Source organism: Cryptomeria japonica, chromosome 9 (assembly GCF_030272615.1).
Source record: "Cryptomeria japonica chromosome 9, Sugi_1.0, whole genome shotgun sequence".
Classification (NCBI taxonomy): Eukaryota; Viridiplantae; Streptophyta; class Pinopsida; order Cupressales; family Cupressaceae; genus Cryptomeria; species Cryptomeria japonica.
Window position 1 is genome coordinate 602,736,025 of NC_081413.1, and position 16,559 is coordinate 602,752,583.

The following is a 16,559-nucleotide window of genomic DNA, read 5'->3' on the forward strand; positions in this document are numbered from 1 at the left end:
TATCCTTAGTTTAAATATATTATTGATTTTGTTTGTGTTTTGTAATTTATTAAAAATGTACACAGCATTACACTTACAAGGAGACACCATATCTTTCTTTGTATAAGATAAAATTATAATTACCTAATTTATCATTCTAAATTCAGATTAATTATTATATAGAACTCTATTGATTGAAATTAATTGCATTTATTACAATCACAACTTCAAAGAATCCTACAATTCAAACTGTGTATCTGCAGTTTACCTTTTTTAAAATAAAAAATTCGTACTTCAATCTGTAAAAGCAGGCCGCGCACGTTAAATTCTAGGCTTAATTGATCCTAAAATGGAAACATGCACGCAGAGCCAATTTATCAGTGGAAATGTCCACGCCCAAAAAATCAATAAGCAGATACTACAAACATCTGCAGTAACAAAATAAATATGCCTGAATGAATCATTGAAAACCACGCCGTTGCAGCTCATAAGAGTTTACTCAAAGCCGTCTATTTTTCTTACGGTCCCAATCAGAGGAACTTTCATTTGTGATTTCTCCTCGATCATTATCTTGGCCGGGGATTTAACAACGATAGGTATGGGTCTTCACGTGAAGGAGAAAGATTAGTTGGGGATCTCCACTGTGGAAGTTCTGAGCTTGGATTCGAGTGGGATGACGATACCATCGATTCCTTCAATTCCATCACCACCTCACTCATTGTCGGCCTCTGCACTGACTGGTTTGAACAACATACCATGGCTAACTCTGCTAATTTCCATAAGTCCTCTATCTTATACTTCTTTTCCATAGCAGGATCTGCAATTCTCTCTATATTTCCCCTCAACATGAATTCCCTTGTCTGCGATTAAACAAAAAATAAATCAATCTTTAATCATTTCATAGTAAATTCAACAGCATTTGATTTCTCCGACTACATTACCCAGCTAGTGATGTGAGCTGCTTCTCCATCTGAGGACTCAAGAACCACAGGATGCTGTCCAGAAATAATTTCTAATAGAACAACCCCAAAGCTATATACATCACTTTTTTCTGTCAGTCGATGAAGAATGTAATATCTGCAAAACATAAATAAACAACAAAGTGGTCAGTATCCCTATAATAAAATTTAAAATTCAGTAATAACGTGTAGAAAATAATTACTCTGGGTCTATATATCCCGTGGTGCCTTTCACTACTGTACTTATGTGAGTAGCTCCCTCCAAAGGAACAATTCTTGACAATCCGAAATCTGCTACTTTTGCCTCCATGCGATCATTGAGTAGGATGTTTGAGCTCTTCACATCTCTGTGAATAATGCATGGGTTGCAGCCATGATGTAAATACTCTAAACCTGCTTGCAAAATCTAAGCTTAACAAACAGTGGTTGACTATAACCCAAACAAAAGCTATGTTAGCTATTCACTGTAAGGCTATTGGAATGATGCTTTACTAACCTTGAGCAGCATCCAATGCAATATTGACCCTTGTTTCCCAATCGAGGCATTTTTCAGATAAACTTTGGCCTGAATGCACATTTTACACATTCTTATCTCAAATATTAAATCAAAATGCATGTATATATATAGTTCAATTGGGCAGCAGCTTTGTTATGTATTTTACCATTGAGAGAGTGTCGCAGGTCTCCATTGGACATAAATTCGTAAATTAGAATCATATTCTCTTCCTCAATGCAGTAGCCAATGAATTTTACCAAATTCTTATGGTGTACTCTAGAGAGCATATCCACCTGTACAGTACTGCAAGTTATAGGTATCCATTTTAATGCAGATGATATCAACTTATTCATATGAAAAAACAATTCTGTGCACCTCAGTAGAAAATTCTTTTGGACCCTGATGTGACTTATCAGATAATAATTTGACTGCTACTTCCTTGCCTCGAAGCCAACCTATGTAAACTGGTCCATATCCTCCTTTTCCAATCTGCTTGTGGAAATCACCGGTCATCTCTATCACCTCTTGGTAACTGTATGATCGGCTTCCTTCCACTTTTACAAGAGCTAACTGCGCAGATTTTTCTTCTGTCTTACCTGATAAGGTTTTTCATTTATGAGTCACTTAAGCTTTTCATATTTTTGAAAATGAGATATACTGGCAGTTGACCACTTTTTGCCAGTGAAGAAAAAAGTAGTCTGAGAATATACGGTGAATAAGTGTCCCAATATCATGGGGAAAGAAGATGACTTACTTGTTGTGCTCACTACTAATGGAGTAGTCTTCGTTGACTTGTTCCTTTTTATGAACACCACTAATGCTGCACTGAAAATTGCAACTGCTGCAACTCCAGCTATGGTCCCCCACACAACGGTTTTCTTGCTATTATTTTTAGCAGAAGGATTATTGCAAACAATGGATTGGCAATCCATATTATTCCCATAGACACTACAATATCAAATAAAAGTATTTCAAACATGCGCAGAAGATAGTGATAATATTCCATAGATGCAGGTACAAAATTGTTGAATAAGGAAACTCCACCTTAAATTCAGATTTGCATTTCGCTGTTTATTAGCAAGACCCTCCGGGATGGATCCAGTTAGCTTATTGTTTGCCAAATTCCTAAGTTTCAAAGAGAAAATCATAACTTGTAGTTGATTTGAACACAAAATGTATGTACCCACATTATAACAGCATCATGTAACAGAGTTTCCTAAGTAGCAGTTGATTTGAATACAAAATGTCTATACCCACATTATTAAAGCATCATGTAACAGAGTTTCCAATAGTAAGAAAGTAAATGTTGTAACTTACAATTCGTTTAGATTGGATAACTGGCTAAGCTCTTCTGGTATTGAACCACTCAAGTTATTGTTTGATAAATCCCTGAAAATAAAAATTAGAGCTTTACTAATATACAAATAGCTCGGGGAAATAGAACATTGAAACAGCAATCGATGTGGTAAACGCTGAAAATTACTTACAATATAACAAGAGCAGAGAGATCACCGAAACTGGCAGGTATCGTGCCATTAAGCCCCTTTCCTGAGAGTTGCCTGCATGTAATATAATTATTGACAGATGTTTAAATTTATATATCATATGACGGTACACAATTATTGCTTTTTAGTGAATCGGCATAGAAGTTGTGTTATAAACATTGAATTGGGCATTGTTTTATCAAAAATGAGAATGTTGAGGAGGTCATAGTAACATTCAACAATAACATTTCATTAGGACTTTGAAAGTATTATTTTTTATTGTAAAATAAATATCTCTAAATTGTAATGAATAATACTTTGCCAATTTAATTAAAAATAGAAAATTTATATACTGATTAATCAATCTATATATGTTGGTTGCATCACCTTTTTTAAAAAGAAAAGAATATTTCACATTTATATTCACTACAATCTATTATTCTAGTGAAGAGCTTTATTGATTACTCTATATTATTTATAAGTGTATGTTGTAATTAAATACTTAAATTCTTCTTTAGAATCTCATCATTAATAAATCAAAGCTGTATGATTGATCTTAATAAATGAAAGAGTAATCAATAATGATTCAAATTAAAGTCAACAACACAAGCTAGTCTATAACCTTACTTGATAAATTAAGTTTAATCTATAATAACATAAATTATCCTCATAATATTTATAAAGATTTATCGATTTTTTATTATGAAGATGACCTACACTGCAATAATTCTAGGTGAAGAATCTGTGCTGCAATTTATCCAATCCCAAGAATATTGTTTTGGTATGCAAGGGTCACCTGTCCAATCCTTTTCTAGATTAAAGTACCTTACAATATCAACAACTGTAACCACTGCATAACATTAAAATGGTCAGCAACCAACTTTATAATAATTCTTTATAAGATAATAAAAATTTATAAAATTAAAAACAAATATATTAACAATCAATACTTTATAATCAATATATCAATTGTTTATATAAAAAAATAGTTTCTATATAATAAACTATCATAACTACAACATTCCAATTCTTTAATGTGTTAGACAGCGGATCCAATTTCTTTTTATTCATCACACAATTTCTTTTCCAATTTTATGATCGTGTTTTGATTAAGATAAACACTTTTGATGGAAGCTGTGAACCTTACCATCATCGACGTAAGTGCCATTGAGAAGAAGGGAGCTAAAGCGATAGGCTTCCCAGGCATTGATGAGAGGGGGCAACGTCGACCGGGAGGTCGCATTCAGCGTAAAGTTCCATGATCCCTTTTTAGAAATTGGGTAGCTTTGATTTGAATAAACGGTGATTGCGCTGTATGTAGGGCGTAGGTTGTCTCCATACCATTGAACGCCATCTATGCTAATACTGAACTCCCGGATATCTTTGGGTTTCAATTCCTGAATCTCCAGGAAGTACATGGCAAAATAGTATCCACCAGCTTGCTCAAAATCTCGAATCCAATAGAATTGACGGAATGAAATGTTGAGGGGAGCCAAGGCAGTGCTCATCACAGAAGCTGGTACATCTGTAACCGAAGTATCCACCATTTTAGACGTGTTGATGGGAATTAAATTCGATCCACCTCCTAGCGTCGTCCAGATTCTATCGAACTCATCGTCAGGATATCTGTATGCCATGCAACATTTTTATCAGAGATCAAAATATATCCTTAGATTGTATTTTTTAATTTATTAATTAAATTATAAATTATAAAATAATTGTATTGTGGGAAGAGCTTAACTGGAAATGGATTATTTGTGAATCTAATTCTCAAGTGGTGGTGATTATGCTGAATGAGCAATTGTTAGACAGGGTTAGCTGGCACTTGACTGTGGTGATTACGCAAATTTTTTGGTTGTGCAATTTCTTGGAATCTGTTTTTTTAGTCACATTCCTAGGGAATGGACTGGAGTAGCTGATTGTTTAGGCAAATAGGCTTCTGATAATGGGCAGCGTTGGAATATAGTGGATAAGAGCCAACAATCTTTCGATAACTAAAAGTCTATTAATAAATTTATATGTATCAATAGCTGTCTACATTTTAATATTTTTGGATCATAATTAGTCCATTTATGTATGCTCAACTACCGAACCAGTTGTGCATAAGTATTGGCAATTTCAAGTGTATGGTTATTGGAGCATCTTTAAGTAGGTATCTAGACACTTTGAAATGTGTACGATTTGACCCTTGCACACATAATGGATCTCATAGCGTGCGTTCATTACTACTTAGAAACAGTTAAGTTGTATGTGGAGACAATCAAAAAAATTGTGAAAATCTGATGTATTGTTTAAGATATGTGGATGCTATAACGACTATTGATACACTTCCCCTAATAAAAAAGAAATATATATATATATATATAGACATCCCAAAAACATTTTTTGTGTTTCAGTTGTGTGAGTTGAAGTTTTAAGTTTTAAATTTGATTTTCAATTCGATTTTGTGAACAGATTGACATTATTGGACCAATTTCCATAACAAAATGTTTTGTTCTAATGAATCATTACTAAAATCATTTCAAACATTAGAGTATGTGATTTTTGCATTATGTATGCCTAGTAGATGATTTGTTTGACTAAATAACAAGTAGGGATGTTGAGAGGTGATGCATGAGCCTCACCGCCATGTAAAGAGTTTGGTTGTTTGCCATGTGCAGTTTGACATTCAATTCAGATTTAGTTTGCATCAGTCTATTTTTATAACCGCCAGTTAAAAATGGTGCGAATAATACACGATAATGCATGTTGAGAGATTATTTTTGTCTCTTATTTTTAGCTGCATGCTATAGTTTACTGTAAGGGGCTGAGAGCTCTATAAAAAGACAATATTATCGCTATTTGTGATACAGTCTGCAAAATTGTAAATCGATTGAATAAATAAAAGATTTCTTTTGTGTTTAAGATTTGCTCTATTTTATGTATTTGCCTCTGTTTATCCCCTGTTTTAAGAATTCATATTAAGTTTATATGTGTTGTAAAGAATAGTCACAGCGACTAAGCTGCCCTATTTGATTAAAATAAATCTTCCATATTGTTAAGAAAAATAAATCAAAGAGACTGTTAAACAGAAGGAGGGGGAAGTGTTTTTGTTTGTCTTCAGTCGCTGCCAACAGGGAAGATTTGGCCAGGTCTGAAAGTAATAGAGATTGAAGAAGCTGAAGCTTGACGTCATCAAAGGTAGTGCACTAGTATATGTGAAGTTATCTAAAGAAATGAGAAGATTTTGTGAGGTGGAGGAACGTGAATTTATTAAAAGAGGCTAGATCGCAGTAGTGGAATCAAAGTCAAGTGAGTTAAATTTTATTTCAAATGAGAAATATTGGTAAAAAGGTAAGAACGAAAATGCAAATTTAATGTGTGAGAATGATTGTTTAAATGATGAATTGGTGAAACTGAAAAAGTCTAATTCAGAATTGATATAAATTATAAAGAAATTGAGAAAAATGTCTATGAAATTTCATGTGAAAATGGTATTCTTGAAAAGGAATTGGAGAAAATCAAGAAGATGAATGAAGATTTGAAAAAGATGTTAAAATTATTGGAAAAAGAAAATGAGCTTTTGAAATCAAAGTCATTAGTTTTTGATGTCTCATGCAACACAAAAGATTTGTTTTGTTCCCTTGAAAAATTAATTGATAATGACAATAAAGCTAAAGATTCTTCAGTTGAAGGTAAGGATGTGTGTGCATGTACAATCGAAGTTTGTGATGCTAATAGCAAGGGTTGGGTTGAAAATAATATTGGTTTGGAGATCATGCGAAAAATGGTTTATAAAGGAAGAGAACTAGGAAAGCATGGGCAAGGAATTCAAGAGCCCATTCAGCCAATTATGAGGCCCAAGAATGAAAGTCTCAGATATTGTAAAAAGATAGATCTAATATTGTCATTGTTACAAGCTCCTGCAAATCAGCTCAAAGAATGGAATGTTCGCACTGTTATAGGGAAGGACATAAAGAAGATAAGTGTTGGGATCTTCACCCGTGTTCAATTTGTGGATTGAAGAATCATTGTAAAAAATCATGTTGGAACAAAGAGATGAATGAAAAATCTAAGAAAGGTTGTATGCAAATTAATTATGGATGGATTGGTGGATCCAATTGGAGAAAGGTAACAAATATGTCTAGAAGGTTGTGTAAGCCTAAATGTTTGCATGTGAACAAAAGAAGTGATCACACACAATTTGGATGTTGGAGTCAAGTAGCTAATGACTGCTTGCTATGATTGGCATTGCATAGTGAGTTGCAATGGTTTGGATTTTGCCGTGCAAAGTTATCTTGTACAACAAAGTCACATCAAGTTGCAAAGATCTAGTTTGTCAAAGCTTTGAGATGATATTGTGTCTCGGCATCAAGGGGGAGTATGTTGAGAGGTGATGCATGAACCTCACCACCATGCAAAGAGTTTAGGCCAAGTTTTGTCCTGTTCGGTTGTTTGCCATGTGTAGTTTGACATTCAGTTCAGAATTAGTTTGCATTAGTCTATTTTTATAACTGCCAGTTAAAAGTGGTGCAAATAATACATGTTGAGAAAATCTTTTCCACTCCTATTTTTAGTTGCATGCTATAGTTTATTGTAAAGGGCTGAGAGCTCTATAAAAAGACAATATTGTCTGCAAAATTGTAAATCGATTGAATGAATAAAAGATTTCTTTTGTGTGTTTAAGCGTTTACCCCTATTTATCCCTTGTTTTCAGAATTCATATTAAGTTTATATGTGTTGTAGCAGCATTGTCTATGTTTCTTAGAAAAAATTTCAAGGGAAAACTTCGACCGTTGGCCCGGCACACTAATCTTCTGGTGTCATGAAACGGAATGTGAACAGAAAATCTAGGCAACAATCCTTCGGAGAAGAAATTACTAAGAAGAAATGAGGAAGGCAATATGTCATGGACTGAGAAAGAGAACTGATGAGGCACAGCAGTTAAAGAATAAAGTTTGAAAGGTTTAAAATGCAATTTTTAAAATAAAAAAAGGCTGCCTAGGAAAAGGAGGTGGAAGGTCAAAAGGATAACAGAGAATACAGGCGCTTAGTAAAATATAATTTATTTTTATCTTGCAGAACTGGGAATATAAGGGAGTGCGTTGGAATATAAGGAGAGAAAAATGAATGAGACTTTACAGCTTTGAATGTGAGAGTATTTGTAAATTGCATTGTAACAATCTGTGAATAGATTGGGCTTGTATAAAAATTTAGGTTTTGAAAATAAAATAAATTGTCTTTCATATCATCACATATGAGTTTTGTTTAAAGTTTGATTGTTACAGCCTGAAAAATTCTGTATAATTGATTGCTGCATGAACAGTCTGAAAATTCTATATGATTGATTTACATCAAATAGATCAAGAGATATCTTATTTAACTTTTAAATACAATTTCTGCATCAGCAAAAATAAGAGCAAACTAAATTTAATCCATTTGGACTTATAATTCATGAAAAGAAAATGAATGGATCTGTTCAGTTCATTTGGGATTAAATAAATTAAAAAATAAATGGGTACGTTATATATGTTCAGTAAAACTCAATGAAAACAAAAAGATGAAGAAATAAGCCAAACTTGTGTCTGCTTGAATTAAGAAACGAATAAAATCGATCTCCAATTTCATATTTATTATGATTTTTTTGACTCTCTTTATTTTGATGATGAATACATTGATGCAAAAATATTGAACATAATTTAATCCAAAAATAGCTTTATCTATTCTATGAATCATTAATTTACATTTCAACAGAAACTTAAAAAAAAAAAAAGAAGATTAAACTTCAACTTCACTCAGTAAACACTACTACTTGGCGTATTACTGATTTTGTGAAAATTGACAAACCTTATCGACGAGCCCTCTTGCCCTCCCCAGTCTTCACGCAGGACGCCAAACATAGAGAAAGAAAGACTGACCATAGCGTACATGGAAGGCTTGATGGGTCGAAGCTCCAGCGAAGAAATGAAGGGGGTGTCAGTGCCGCTGCGCCCCAAACATACTCCAATTGATGTCGTCCTCGCCATCATGATCGCTTCCTTCACAACAATATCTCGCGCATCGTTTATCATAACAGTGGTCCAGAGGTTGGCATCTATAAGCAACTCGAATTTTGGCTCCGACTGAAGGCCGTCGTAGTTGCCGTAAAGAAAAGAGGCGCGGATTAGGTATTTGGTTCCCTGGTTTGCAGGTAAGACATAGCAATTTCGTTTCCCTTGGGGAAAACTGCGGAGATGTTGCAGTTGATAATCAAGAGCACTGGCTGAATTTGAGGGTGTGTTGCTTTCTCCAGATTCGATGTAGAGATTATCACACGTCCAACTTATGCCGTGGCTATCATTGCGTACCTCGTCTGTTCCTCCACAGGCAAGGCTGATGAATCCTATCAAACCAAATGCAAAGATTTGAGAAGCTAGGTTAAGGGAAAAAAAAACCCTATATTTGGTAAATCTTGTTGGAATTAAATCATATACGGATTAAAGATGGGTTGGGTTGATATTAAAATACAAGATCTTAAGTTTTTGAATCTTAGTTGATTCATAGAAAGCTCAACATGAAATCAAATTAGACTAACAGTTGAAGAATGTTAGAATTAAGCCATACCCACATCAAAGATGAGCTAATTTTATAAAGATTAATAACTCAATGATAGAAGGTTCCAACAATAAATGAATGTTAACTGATTTATGAAAAACTCAACAGAATTACTTTCAAGATAAATTCCATGCAAATCTGTATTCTCCTAAATCTTCTTGGAATCACATTAGGATCAACGATGGACTGATTTGAAAATAAGCAGTAATTCAGGGATAGAGCGCTCCAGTTTAAATTGGTCCATGAAACAAAGTCAAATTAGATTAAGAGCCACAAACATTTATAGAATGATGATCATGTTACAATCGCATTGGGATAATGATGGACTGATTTTAAAAGAGTCAGTGGTAGAGCACTCCAGTTTTAGTTTGTTCGTGAGAACCTCAGCATATAACAGAATCAAATTGACTAAGAGTCCCAAACATTTATAGAATGATTTAAAGAAGAGTGTTGGAATTAAATGAAACCCAAATCAAAGATAGACTGATTGTAATCAATGATAAAACAATCTAATCACAAATGAAAAATCCTAAACTTGAAGCTTATGAAGATGAATTCTATGTAAATATTATTATTAATAAAGTTTGCCAGGGCCTGAATATCTCACCTCGTTGTGCATACACAGCACATATCCAGAAACCCAAAACCAGGAAGGTCGAGGCTTTTAAATTTAGATTCATATTCATTTCCTCCCTGTCCAGCTCTTACTTGGCAAGCAAGGTTTTCTTTATCTTTCTCTGTGAAAAACAATTTAATTAAGTAAAGCTCTATAATCCTTTTGATTTTGTTGAGCATCTACAAGATACAGTTCTTTTTTCTTTAATTTCCAACCGCAAGCTTCATTTCCCAGTCAAGATTTTAAAAATAGTAAGACCTCGTAAACCAATTATGATTTACGCCATGATTCTGTCTGGTTCGTAAAAGATACCAGTGATGATTTGGAAGAGGTCTATATTCCAATAAAATACTTAAACGTAAACGTCATAACAATTGTATATACACCCTTAAAAAGTCTCCCATTGAAAAAAAAAAAAAAATCTGATGAACTTCGTTTTGAAACATTCGTCTTTACTACTAGCTTCATACTCATGACCGTTTACTTTCATGTTATCGGTGGCTAGAGGTATTAAAAAATACATTTATGGCATTATAATCATCCAAGAGAATAGGCCAAACAATGTTCTATTGCCCTAAGATTGTGCAAGTTTTATATATTAAAAGGGGATGCTTATCTTTTTCTAGAACAAATTACTTGTTTTTTAAGGGATAGGTTAGATGTCGCCAATGAAAGTGTTTGAATATCTGTATATTGGTGGATGACTTAGATGCTTAATTTAGAATACAATGTTGATTGCTTTAAAGATAGTCAGAATTCACATCATGATGAGATGAATTAGGATATAAGTTTCAATTTTGACAATTTTGTTAAAATCACTTTTGTATATTGTGTAAATAGTTTATATTGTTATAGTTAATTAATAATTATAACAATAATTATAATTTATTATTCATAATTATTTTGAATAATGAGTTTTTATAGAATAAAGTGTATCTATTAAAGAAATTTAAAAAATTATTAGAGCTCTTTATCATTTTTTTATTTTTTATGATTGTTGTAAGAAGTTGTATAGAAGGGATTAGTAGTGGAATAGTCAAGGTATCTTTGATCAATTAATTTAGTCATACGAGGCCAATAGTCTTCATGAGAGGAGATATTATTTTAAGAGAAGTGACACTTGGAGTGTGTAAATGGGTCCAACTTCGAGGAGTTGGAGGAAGGTATGGATCATGATTTGAACTTGTATTTTTGAGTTCTATTTGTGGTTTTCAAGATATCCTTAGATTATAAATTGAGGGCTTGGAATGGAGATCGTATTGATAGTTTATGCAAGGCCAATTTTCTACATTGCTTCCATGATTTAATATTTAATATCTCTTTTCAAACATGAATGCTCTTAGTGTAAATTGTAACCAATTCCTTTGTTGTAACACATTAAGTGTGCTTTGTTGATAGATTTTCCCCTTTGTGGTTTTTCTTAGGGAATTCTTTGTGTCTCTTATAATTACTTTACCAAATTTTGTTTAGATTTACTCTTACTTGCATTACCTATATCTATTTGGATTAATGGGAATCTAGTATCAGTTTCATTCTATTTAGCATTAGAGATAGCATATTTTGTTTAGGTTGTTAGATCTATGGGAGGGGAAGTTGAGTATTAATCTTTATCTCAATGAGGTCTTTGTAATATTTATCTTTTTTCTAAAGGAATAGAGAATGACATGCGCATCCAAAATGGAGGATAAAAATTTCAATAACCCTCAATTATAAGATTTGGAAGCTCAAGAAGAAGTACCTTACTATTGATAGAGATTTATGGGTTACATTATCTAGATGAAAACCCTTAGCTATGTCTGCAAAAGTCTAAATAATGCTTGATATTAAGGATATAAGTTTGGTTTCTCCACCTCTTAGATTCAATGTTCCTAAATGTATTAAGAGAAACCACCATCAAGAACATCTAGACAAAATTAGAGAGCTTGTACACCAAAAAAAGTCTATCTTGAATAATTTTCTTTTGTGGGAAAATTTATATTTTTTGAGGATGAATGATAAATAATCCATTTGAATGATTTTAATTTGTGGTGATTCAATTAACTTTTGCAAATATGAATATAGACATGAGGAATAATAATGCATCACTTTGTCATGTTTATTTCATCAAACTCATGGGACAACCTTGTCATATCAATCAGTATTAATTTTTTAACCCAATAGTTGAAGAGGTCCTTAGATTCTTATTATCAAAGGAGATGAGGTAAAAGAGTTAAAATCTATCAAGGCTAATTTAACCATTGTAGGTAATTCTACAAGAAAAGGGATAAGAGATCTATATCTAAGGAGAGATTCAACTAATCTAGAAGCTATGAGGTTAAGTCTTAAAACTATGACATAGACACAAGAATCAGACTACTTGGAAAGGCCTTAAGGCCTTTAAAATAATTTTATTTGTAGAGGTTTTAACAAAAATAAAATTTTGTTAAAAGGACTCTTCTTGAGGTAGGATGGGTTAAAATGAATTTTCATGGGTGGTCTAAAAGGAACCTTGTAGTGGCAGCCTCAAGTGGAGTTATAAGAGATGATTGTAGAAGTTGGTGATCAACCAAAGGAGCCAAGAATCGTCTGCAAGAAAAAAACTTGTCACACAAAAGAGATCAAGCAAAGATAATATATACTTTATAGCAATGAAAGAATTTTGCATTATGCACAAAATAATATTGGAGATACACAATTGGAGGTACCATTACAATGAATGAATGAATCCTTATAAAGGACAAATGAAACCATAGGTGCAAACCCTAATGCTAAAATTAGGAGAATTAAATCAATGCAAAGTAGGAGCTAATTAAGCTCCACTGTGCATCTAAAACTAATATTAAAAAAAAAACTATGGATAATAAAAAGCACCTAATTTTATCTTAAGTGAAAACAAATTAAAGGGCCTAATTAATAAATAATTAGATAATTATCCTAAAATTACTCCAACACCCCCCTTAAGATTAACTTAGGGATAAGATAAATAGCTAATGATGAATGCAAAATGCATGCATAAATGTAAAGCAATGCAGCTCACACCAATGAGGTCTCTCTAAATAAAGAAAGGGAGAAAAACCACATGGGAAAAAACCCCTCTCCAAAAGCAAGAGATGCAATGAAATAAAAAAGAAAAAGGTACTAAATGTTACTAAGATGAAGGACTCCAAGTGGACCCCAAGTACCGAATCGATCACATAAGTACAATCAATATCCCCCCATAGGAGAGAAAAGAAGAAACAATGTATCCCCCCTATAAGAGAGAAGCTCTAATGCCAAAAATGAAGGCTTGAGGATAAATGCTAATGAAGATCCAAGAGTGGCAAACAATGTTCCTCCCCATAGGAAGAAAAAAATCAAGTGACCAAGGCTAAAATAACTCCATGAAAGGAAAAGTCTCATGATGTGTGCCATGGAAGATTGTTCAATTGTTCAACTGCCTGAATCGTGATGTGCCAAATCAACTTAAACAAATCCAAACAACTATGAAGGTACTTGATGAACAATCTATGAAGGCATTGAATATGGGATGAAAGAAATTCTCAAGGTAGCATCAGAGGAATATCTAATATCCTCAATCATGTCCGTAATGTATGGAGTGTGTGATGTATCAAATAAACTTGCAATATTTGACAAGTACTCATTCCACTCTACTGAAACTGGAAGGGAACAATCAAACTATTGAACTGAACTAAAATTTGAAGAAGCAGAATAAGGAGGATTAATAAAAGTATTAGGAACCACTATGGATGACTGAAGCACACAAAGGTTCAAGTGATCAAATCTTTCTTCAGATGTTTTATCCATTCTTGATGCATGAGAGATAGGACTAGATGCATGCTCAATGGGAGAAAAATGAGAGAACTCATACAACTTTGATGCATGGTCAACACTACCAACTGCAACAAGCTCTCTTCTTTGATGATCACTAAATCAAGGGTGAACTCAATTGTCTTGCCTATCCCATTGTGAGTAATATATGGTAGACGGAAAGAAGGATGGAAGATAATACAAGGACACAAAGAACATTATTGAATGTGCCACCATTAGCCTCATTAGAACCACTCCCATTAACAATTATGTAGGTGTTATTACCCATCAAAATCTATGGAAGTGTATGATGCTCAAAAGAAGAGAACATGCCCTCTGATGATGCCATGTGATGTGAAGCTCCTGAATCAAGAAGTCATCTAGAGGACTAAAAATGTGTCAATGTAAAGAGAGAATGGCCCTTCATCTTGTCTTCATAATCTGTCGATGTAGTAGACCTAGAATGTCCAATTCTTGAAGTGGCGGAAGATGATGCACTGGATGAAGGTGGTTGAATATTACTCTTTCAAAGAATTTCTTTCAGCTCATTAATCTACTCTGCATAACACTAATGCTCATCATGTACTGACTTGGCGCAATAAGCATAGTTAGACTTGTCCTTCTTGGATGAAGATCTCTTGGAAGAGGTGAAATAATTTGAATCATGTGCATGACAATCTAAAGCTAGAGGAATAGATTGTGTACCTTTGTTCTTCTACTTCTTCTTTTGTTTCCTTATAGATTTAGGAGTCTCAGCAACCAGGGCTTTAGATTTGGAACCAAAAACTAAATCAAGCTATGACAGCTTGGCCTGCTCTTGTGTCAAGCACTCACAAAACACCTCAAATGAAGGCTTAGAAAACACCTCAAATGAAGGCTTAGTGAATGGGGTACCCAAAGAATCCATGATGGAATAGAATGATGAAGCAATGAACTGAAATTGGCCTTGAAGCTTAGACAGAATTAGAAAGATGTACTCCTTGTTAGTCTTTTGCTTTCCATAATGATGTAAATCTAATATGATGGATTTGAACTTCTCTAAAAGTCCTCAATGGAAGGAAATGAATCAAGTTTCAATTATGTTAAATCTATCTGCAATAAAAGTGCATGGAACTCATTAATGCCCCCAAAACATTTTCTCAAATTTGAGCTAGATAGCCCTAGCAGTAGTATAGGAATCAATGTGAAATTGAGGATTGTTTAAAACATGTAGACCAATCAAACCCATAGCCTAATCCATCTTATACCTATGCTAAATGATCTCAAAATCACTAGCCAATTTGGGTTGGGTTTCATCTTAACAAGACCATAAATCCCTAGACCAAATCAATCTGATCATTGTAGTCTTTCAGCTATGATAGTTATGACGCCCATTAGTTTCTCATTAGAAAGACCCAAAATTGGGCTATGGTTAAAACAATATATGAATTTTAAAGATGATGATTCTAACCCCCCCCTCCACAACAAGGAAAATAAACCCTTTTGCACTTGTACAAGTTGAGAAATTACAACAACAAGAAATGACAAAAAATAAGCTTACTGAGTCCCTAGTGAATATTCTAGAAAAATTTACTACATATCTAAATAGAGAACTCTGAGAGCTTTACGATGATGTGTGAAAGTTTAAAAATAGAGTTTGTTTGCTCAAGTTATGGCCCCAAAAGTGAAAAAATGAAGGTTGCCTTTAGAGGCCCAATACAAAATTTTAGTGTAGAATTTGATCAAACCACCTATATAATTAGATTGGTGTTGGAGTCAAATTTTTGATGATATCTCAATTTCGCAGTTTCAACTTTGTACGACGAAGTTATGGGCAAAAAACCAACTATATGTCAATTAAGGCTTGGAAGGTTTGAAGGGTTCCCAAAATTGGAAATTTTTTTAATATAACAAATTCCTGAAAAATAGAAAGTTTTCAAAAATAGTACGTTTTCAAATATAGAGAGTTTCTAAAAGCAGAAAGTTTTTGAAAATAGAAATTTTTTCAAAATAGAAAATTTTCAAAAATGGAAACTTGCCAAAAATGAAAACTTTCTGAAAAAATTTGCAAAGAATTCCCCGGTTTCTAATTTTGACAAATTGATAAGCAATCTTAAGGTTTTTGGGCCTTCTGAGTGTGATGGTGATGTCTGTTTCTCCAAAGTGCCTAGATTATTTAGCTACACTTGGATTTTGCCACAATTTTTGTGTCCTCAACCAATTTGATCCAATTTTTTAACTTCTCCAATTTTAATGAAATGACAATCATTCTTATGGCTTTTTATGGTGTGAATATGATGACAACCTCTATTTGAGTCCAAAGAGCATAGAAAATTCACCTCAGGTTGAATCCCTCAAGCATTCAAATAGGAACTTGATATAATAGCTCTAATACCATGTAGAAGTTGATGGTCAACCTCAAGGGCCAAGAATCATCTGCAATAAAAACATCTATCATACAAAAGAGATCACGCAAAGATAATATGTTCTATAACAACCAGAGAATTGTGTATAATACACAAAATAATATTGGAGATACATAATTAGAGGTACTAGTACAATGAATGAATGAATCCTTATAAAGGATGAATGAAACACTAGGTGCAACCCCTAATGCTAAAATTAGGAGAACTAAAGCAATGCAAAGTAGGAGTTAAATTAATCTCAACTACATATAGAAATAATGT

At 33.4% G+C, this 16,559-nt stretch overlaps 1 protein-coding gene across 1 annotated transcript in view; it reads right to left on the minus strand.

Annotated features, from left to right (window-relative positions):
• Positions 1 to 253: 253 nt before the first annotated feature.
• Positions 254 to 16,559, minus strand: part of LOC131858549 (putative leucine-rich repeat receptor-like serine/threonine-protein kinase At2g19230) — a 36,583-nt gene continuing 20,277 nt past the window's right edge. The window contains exons 4-18 of the mRNA XM_059211825.1: positions 10,389 to 10,440; positions 10,099 to 10,228; positions 8,745 to 9,269; positions 4,066 to 4,544; positions 3,636 to 3,768; positions 2,922 to 2,993; positions 2,752 to 2,823; positions 2,479 to 2,559; positions 2,189 to 2,382; positions 1,810 to 2,030; positions 1,601 to 1,727; positions 1,435 to 1,503; positions 1,142 to 1,331; positions 921 to 1,056; positions 254 to 839 (exon numbers count right to left, since the gene is read on the minus strand). Coding sequence (XP_059067808.1) covers positions 546 to 839; positions 921 to 1,056; positions 1,142 to 1,331; positions 1,435 to 1,503; positions 1,601 to 1,727; positions 1,810 to 2,030; positions 2,189 to 2,382; positions 2,479 to 2,559; positions 2,752 to 2,823; positions 2,922 to 2,993; positions 3,636 to 3,768; positions 4,066 to 4,544; positions 8,745 to 9,269; positions 10,099 to 10,228; positions 10,389 to 10,440 — 2,775 coding nt within the window. The 3' untranslated portion in view covers positions 254 to 545. The remainder of the gene's footprint in view (positions 840 to 920; positions 1,057 to 1,141; positions 1,332 to 1,434; positions 1,504 to 1,600; positions 1,728 to 1,809; positions 2,031 to 2,188; positions 2,383 to 2,478; positions 2,560 to 2,751; positions 2,824 to 2,921; positions 2,994 to 3,635; positions 3,769 to 4,065; positions 4,545 to 8,744; positions 9,270 to 10,098; positions 10,229 to 10,388; positions 10,441 to 16,559) is intronic.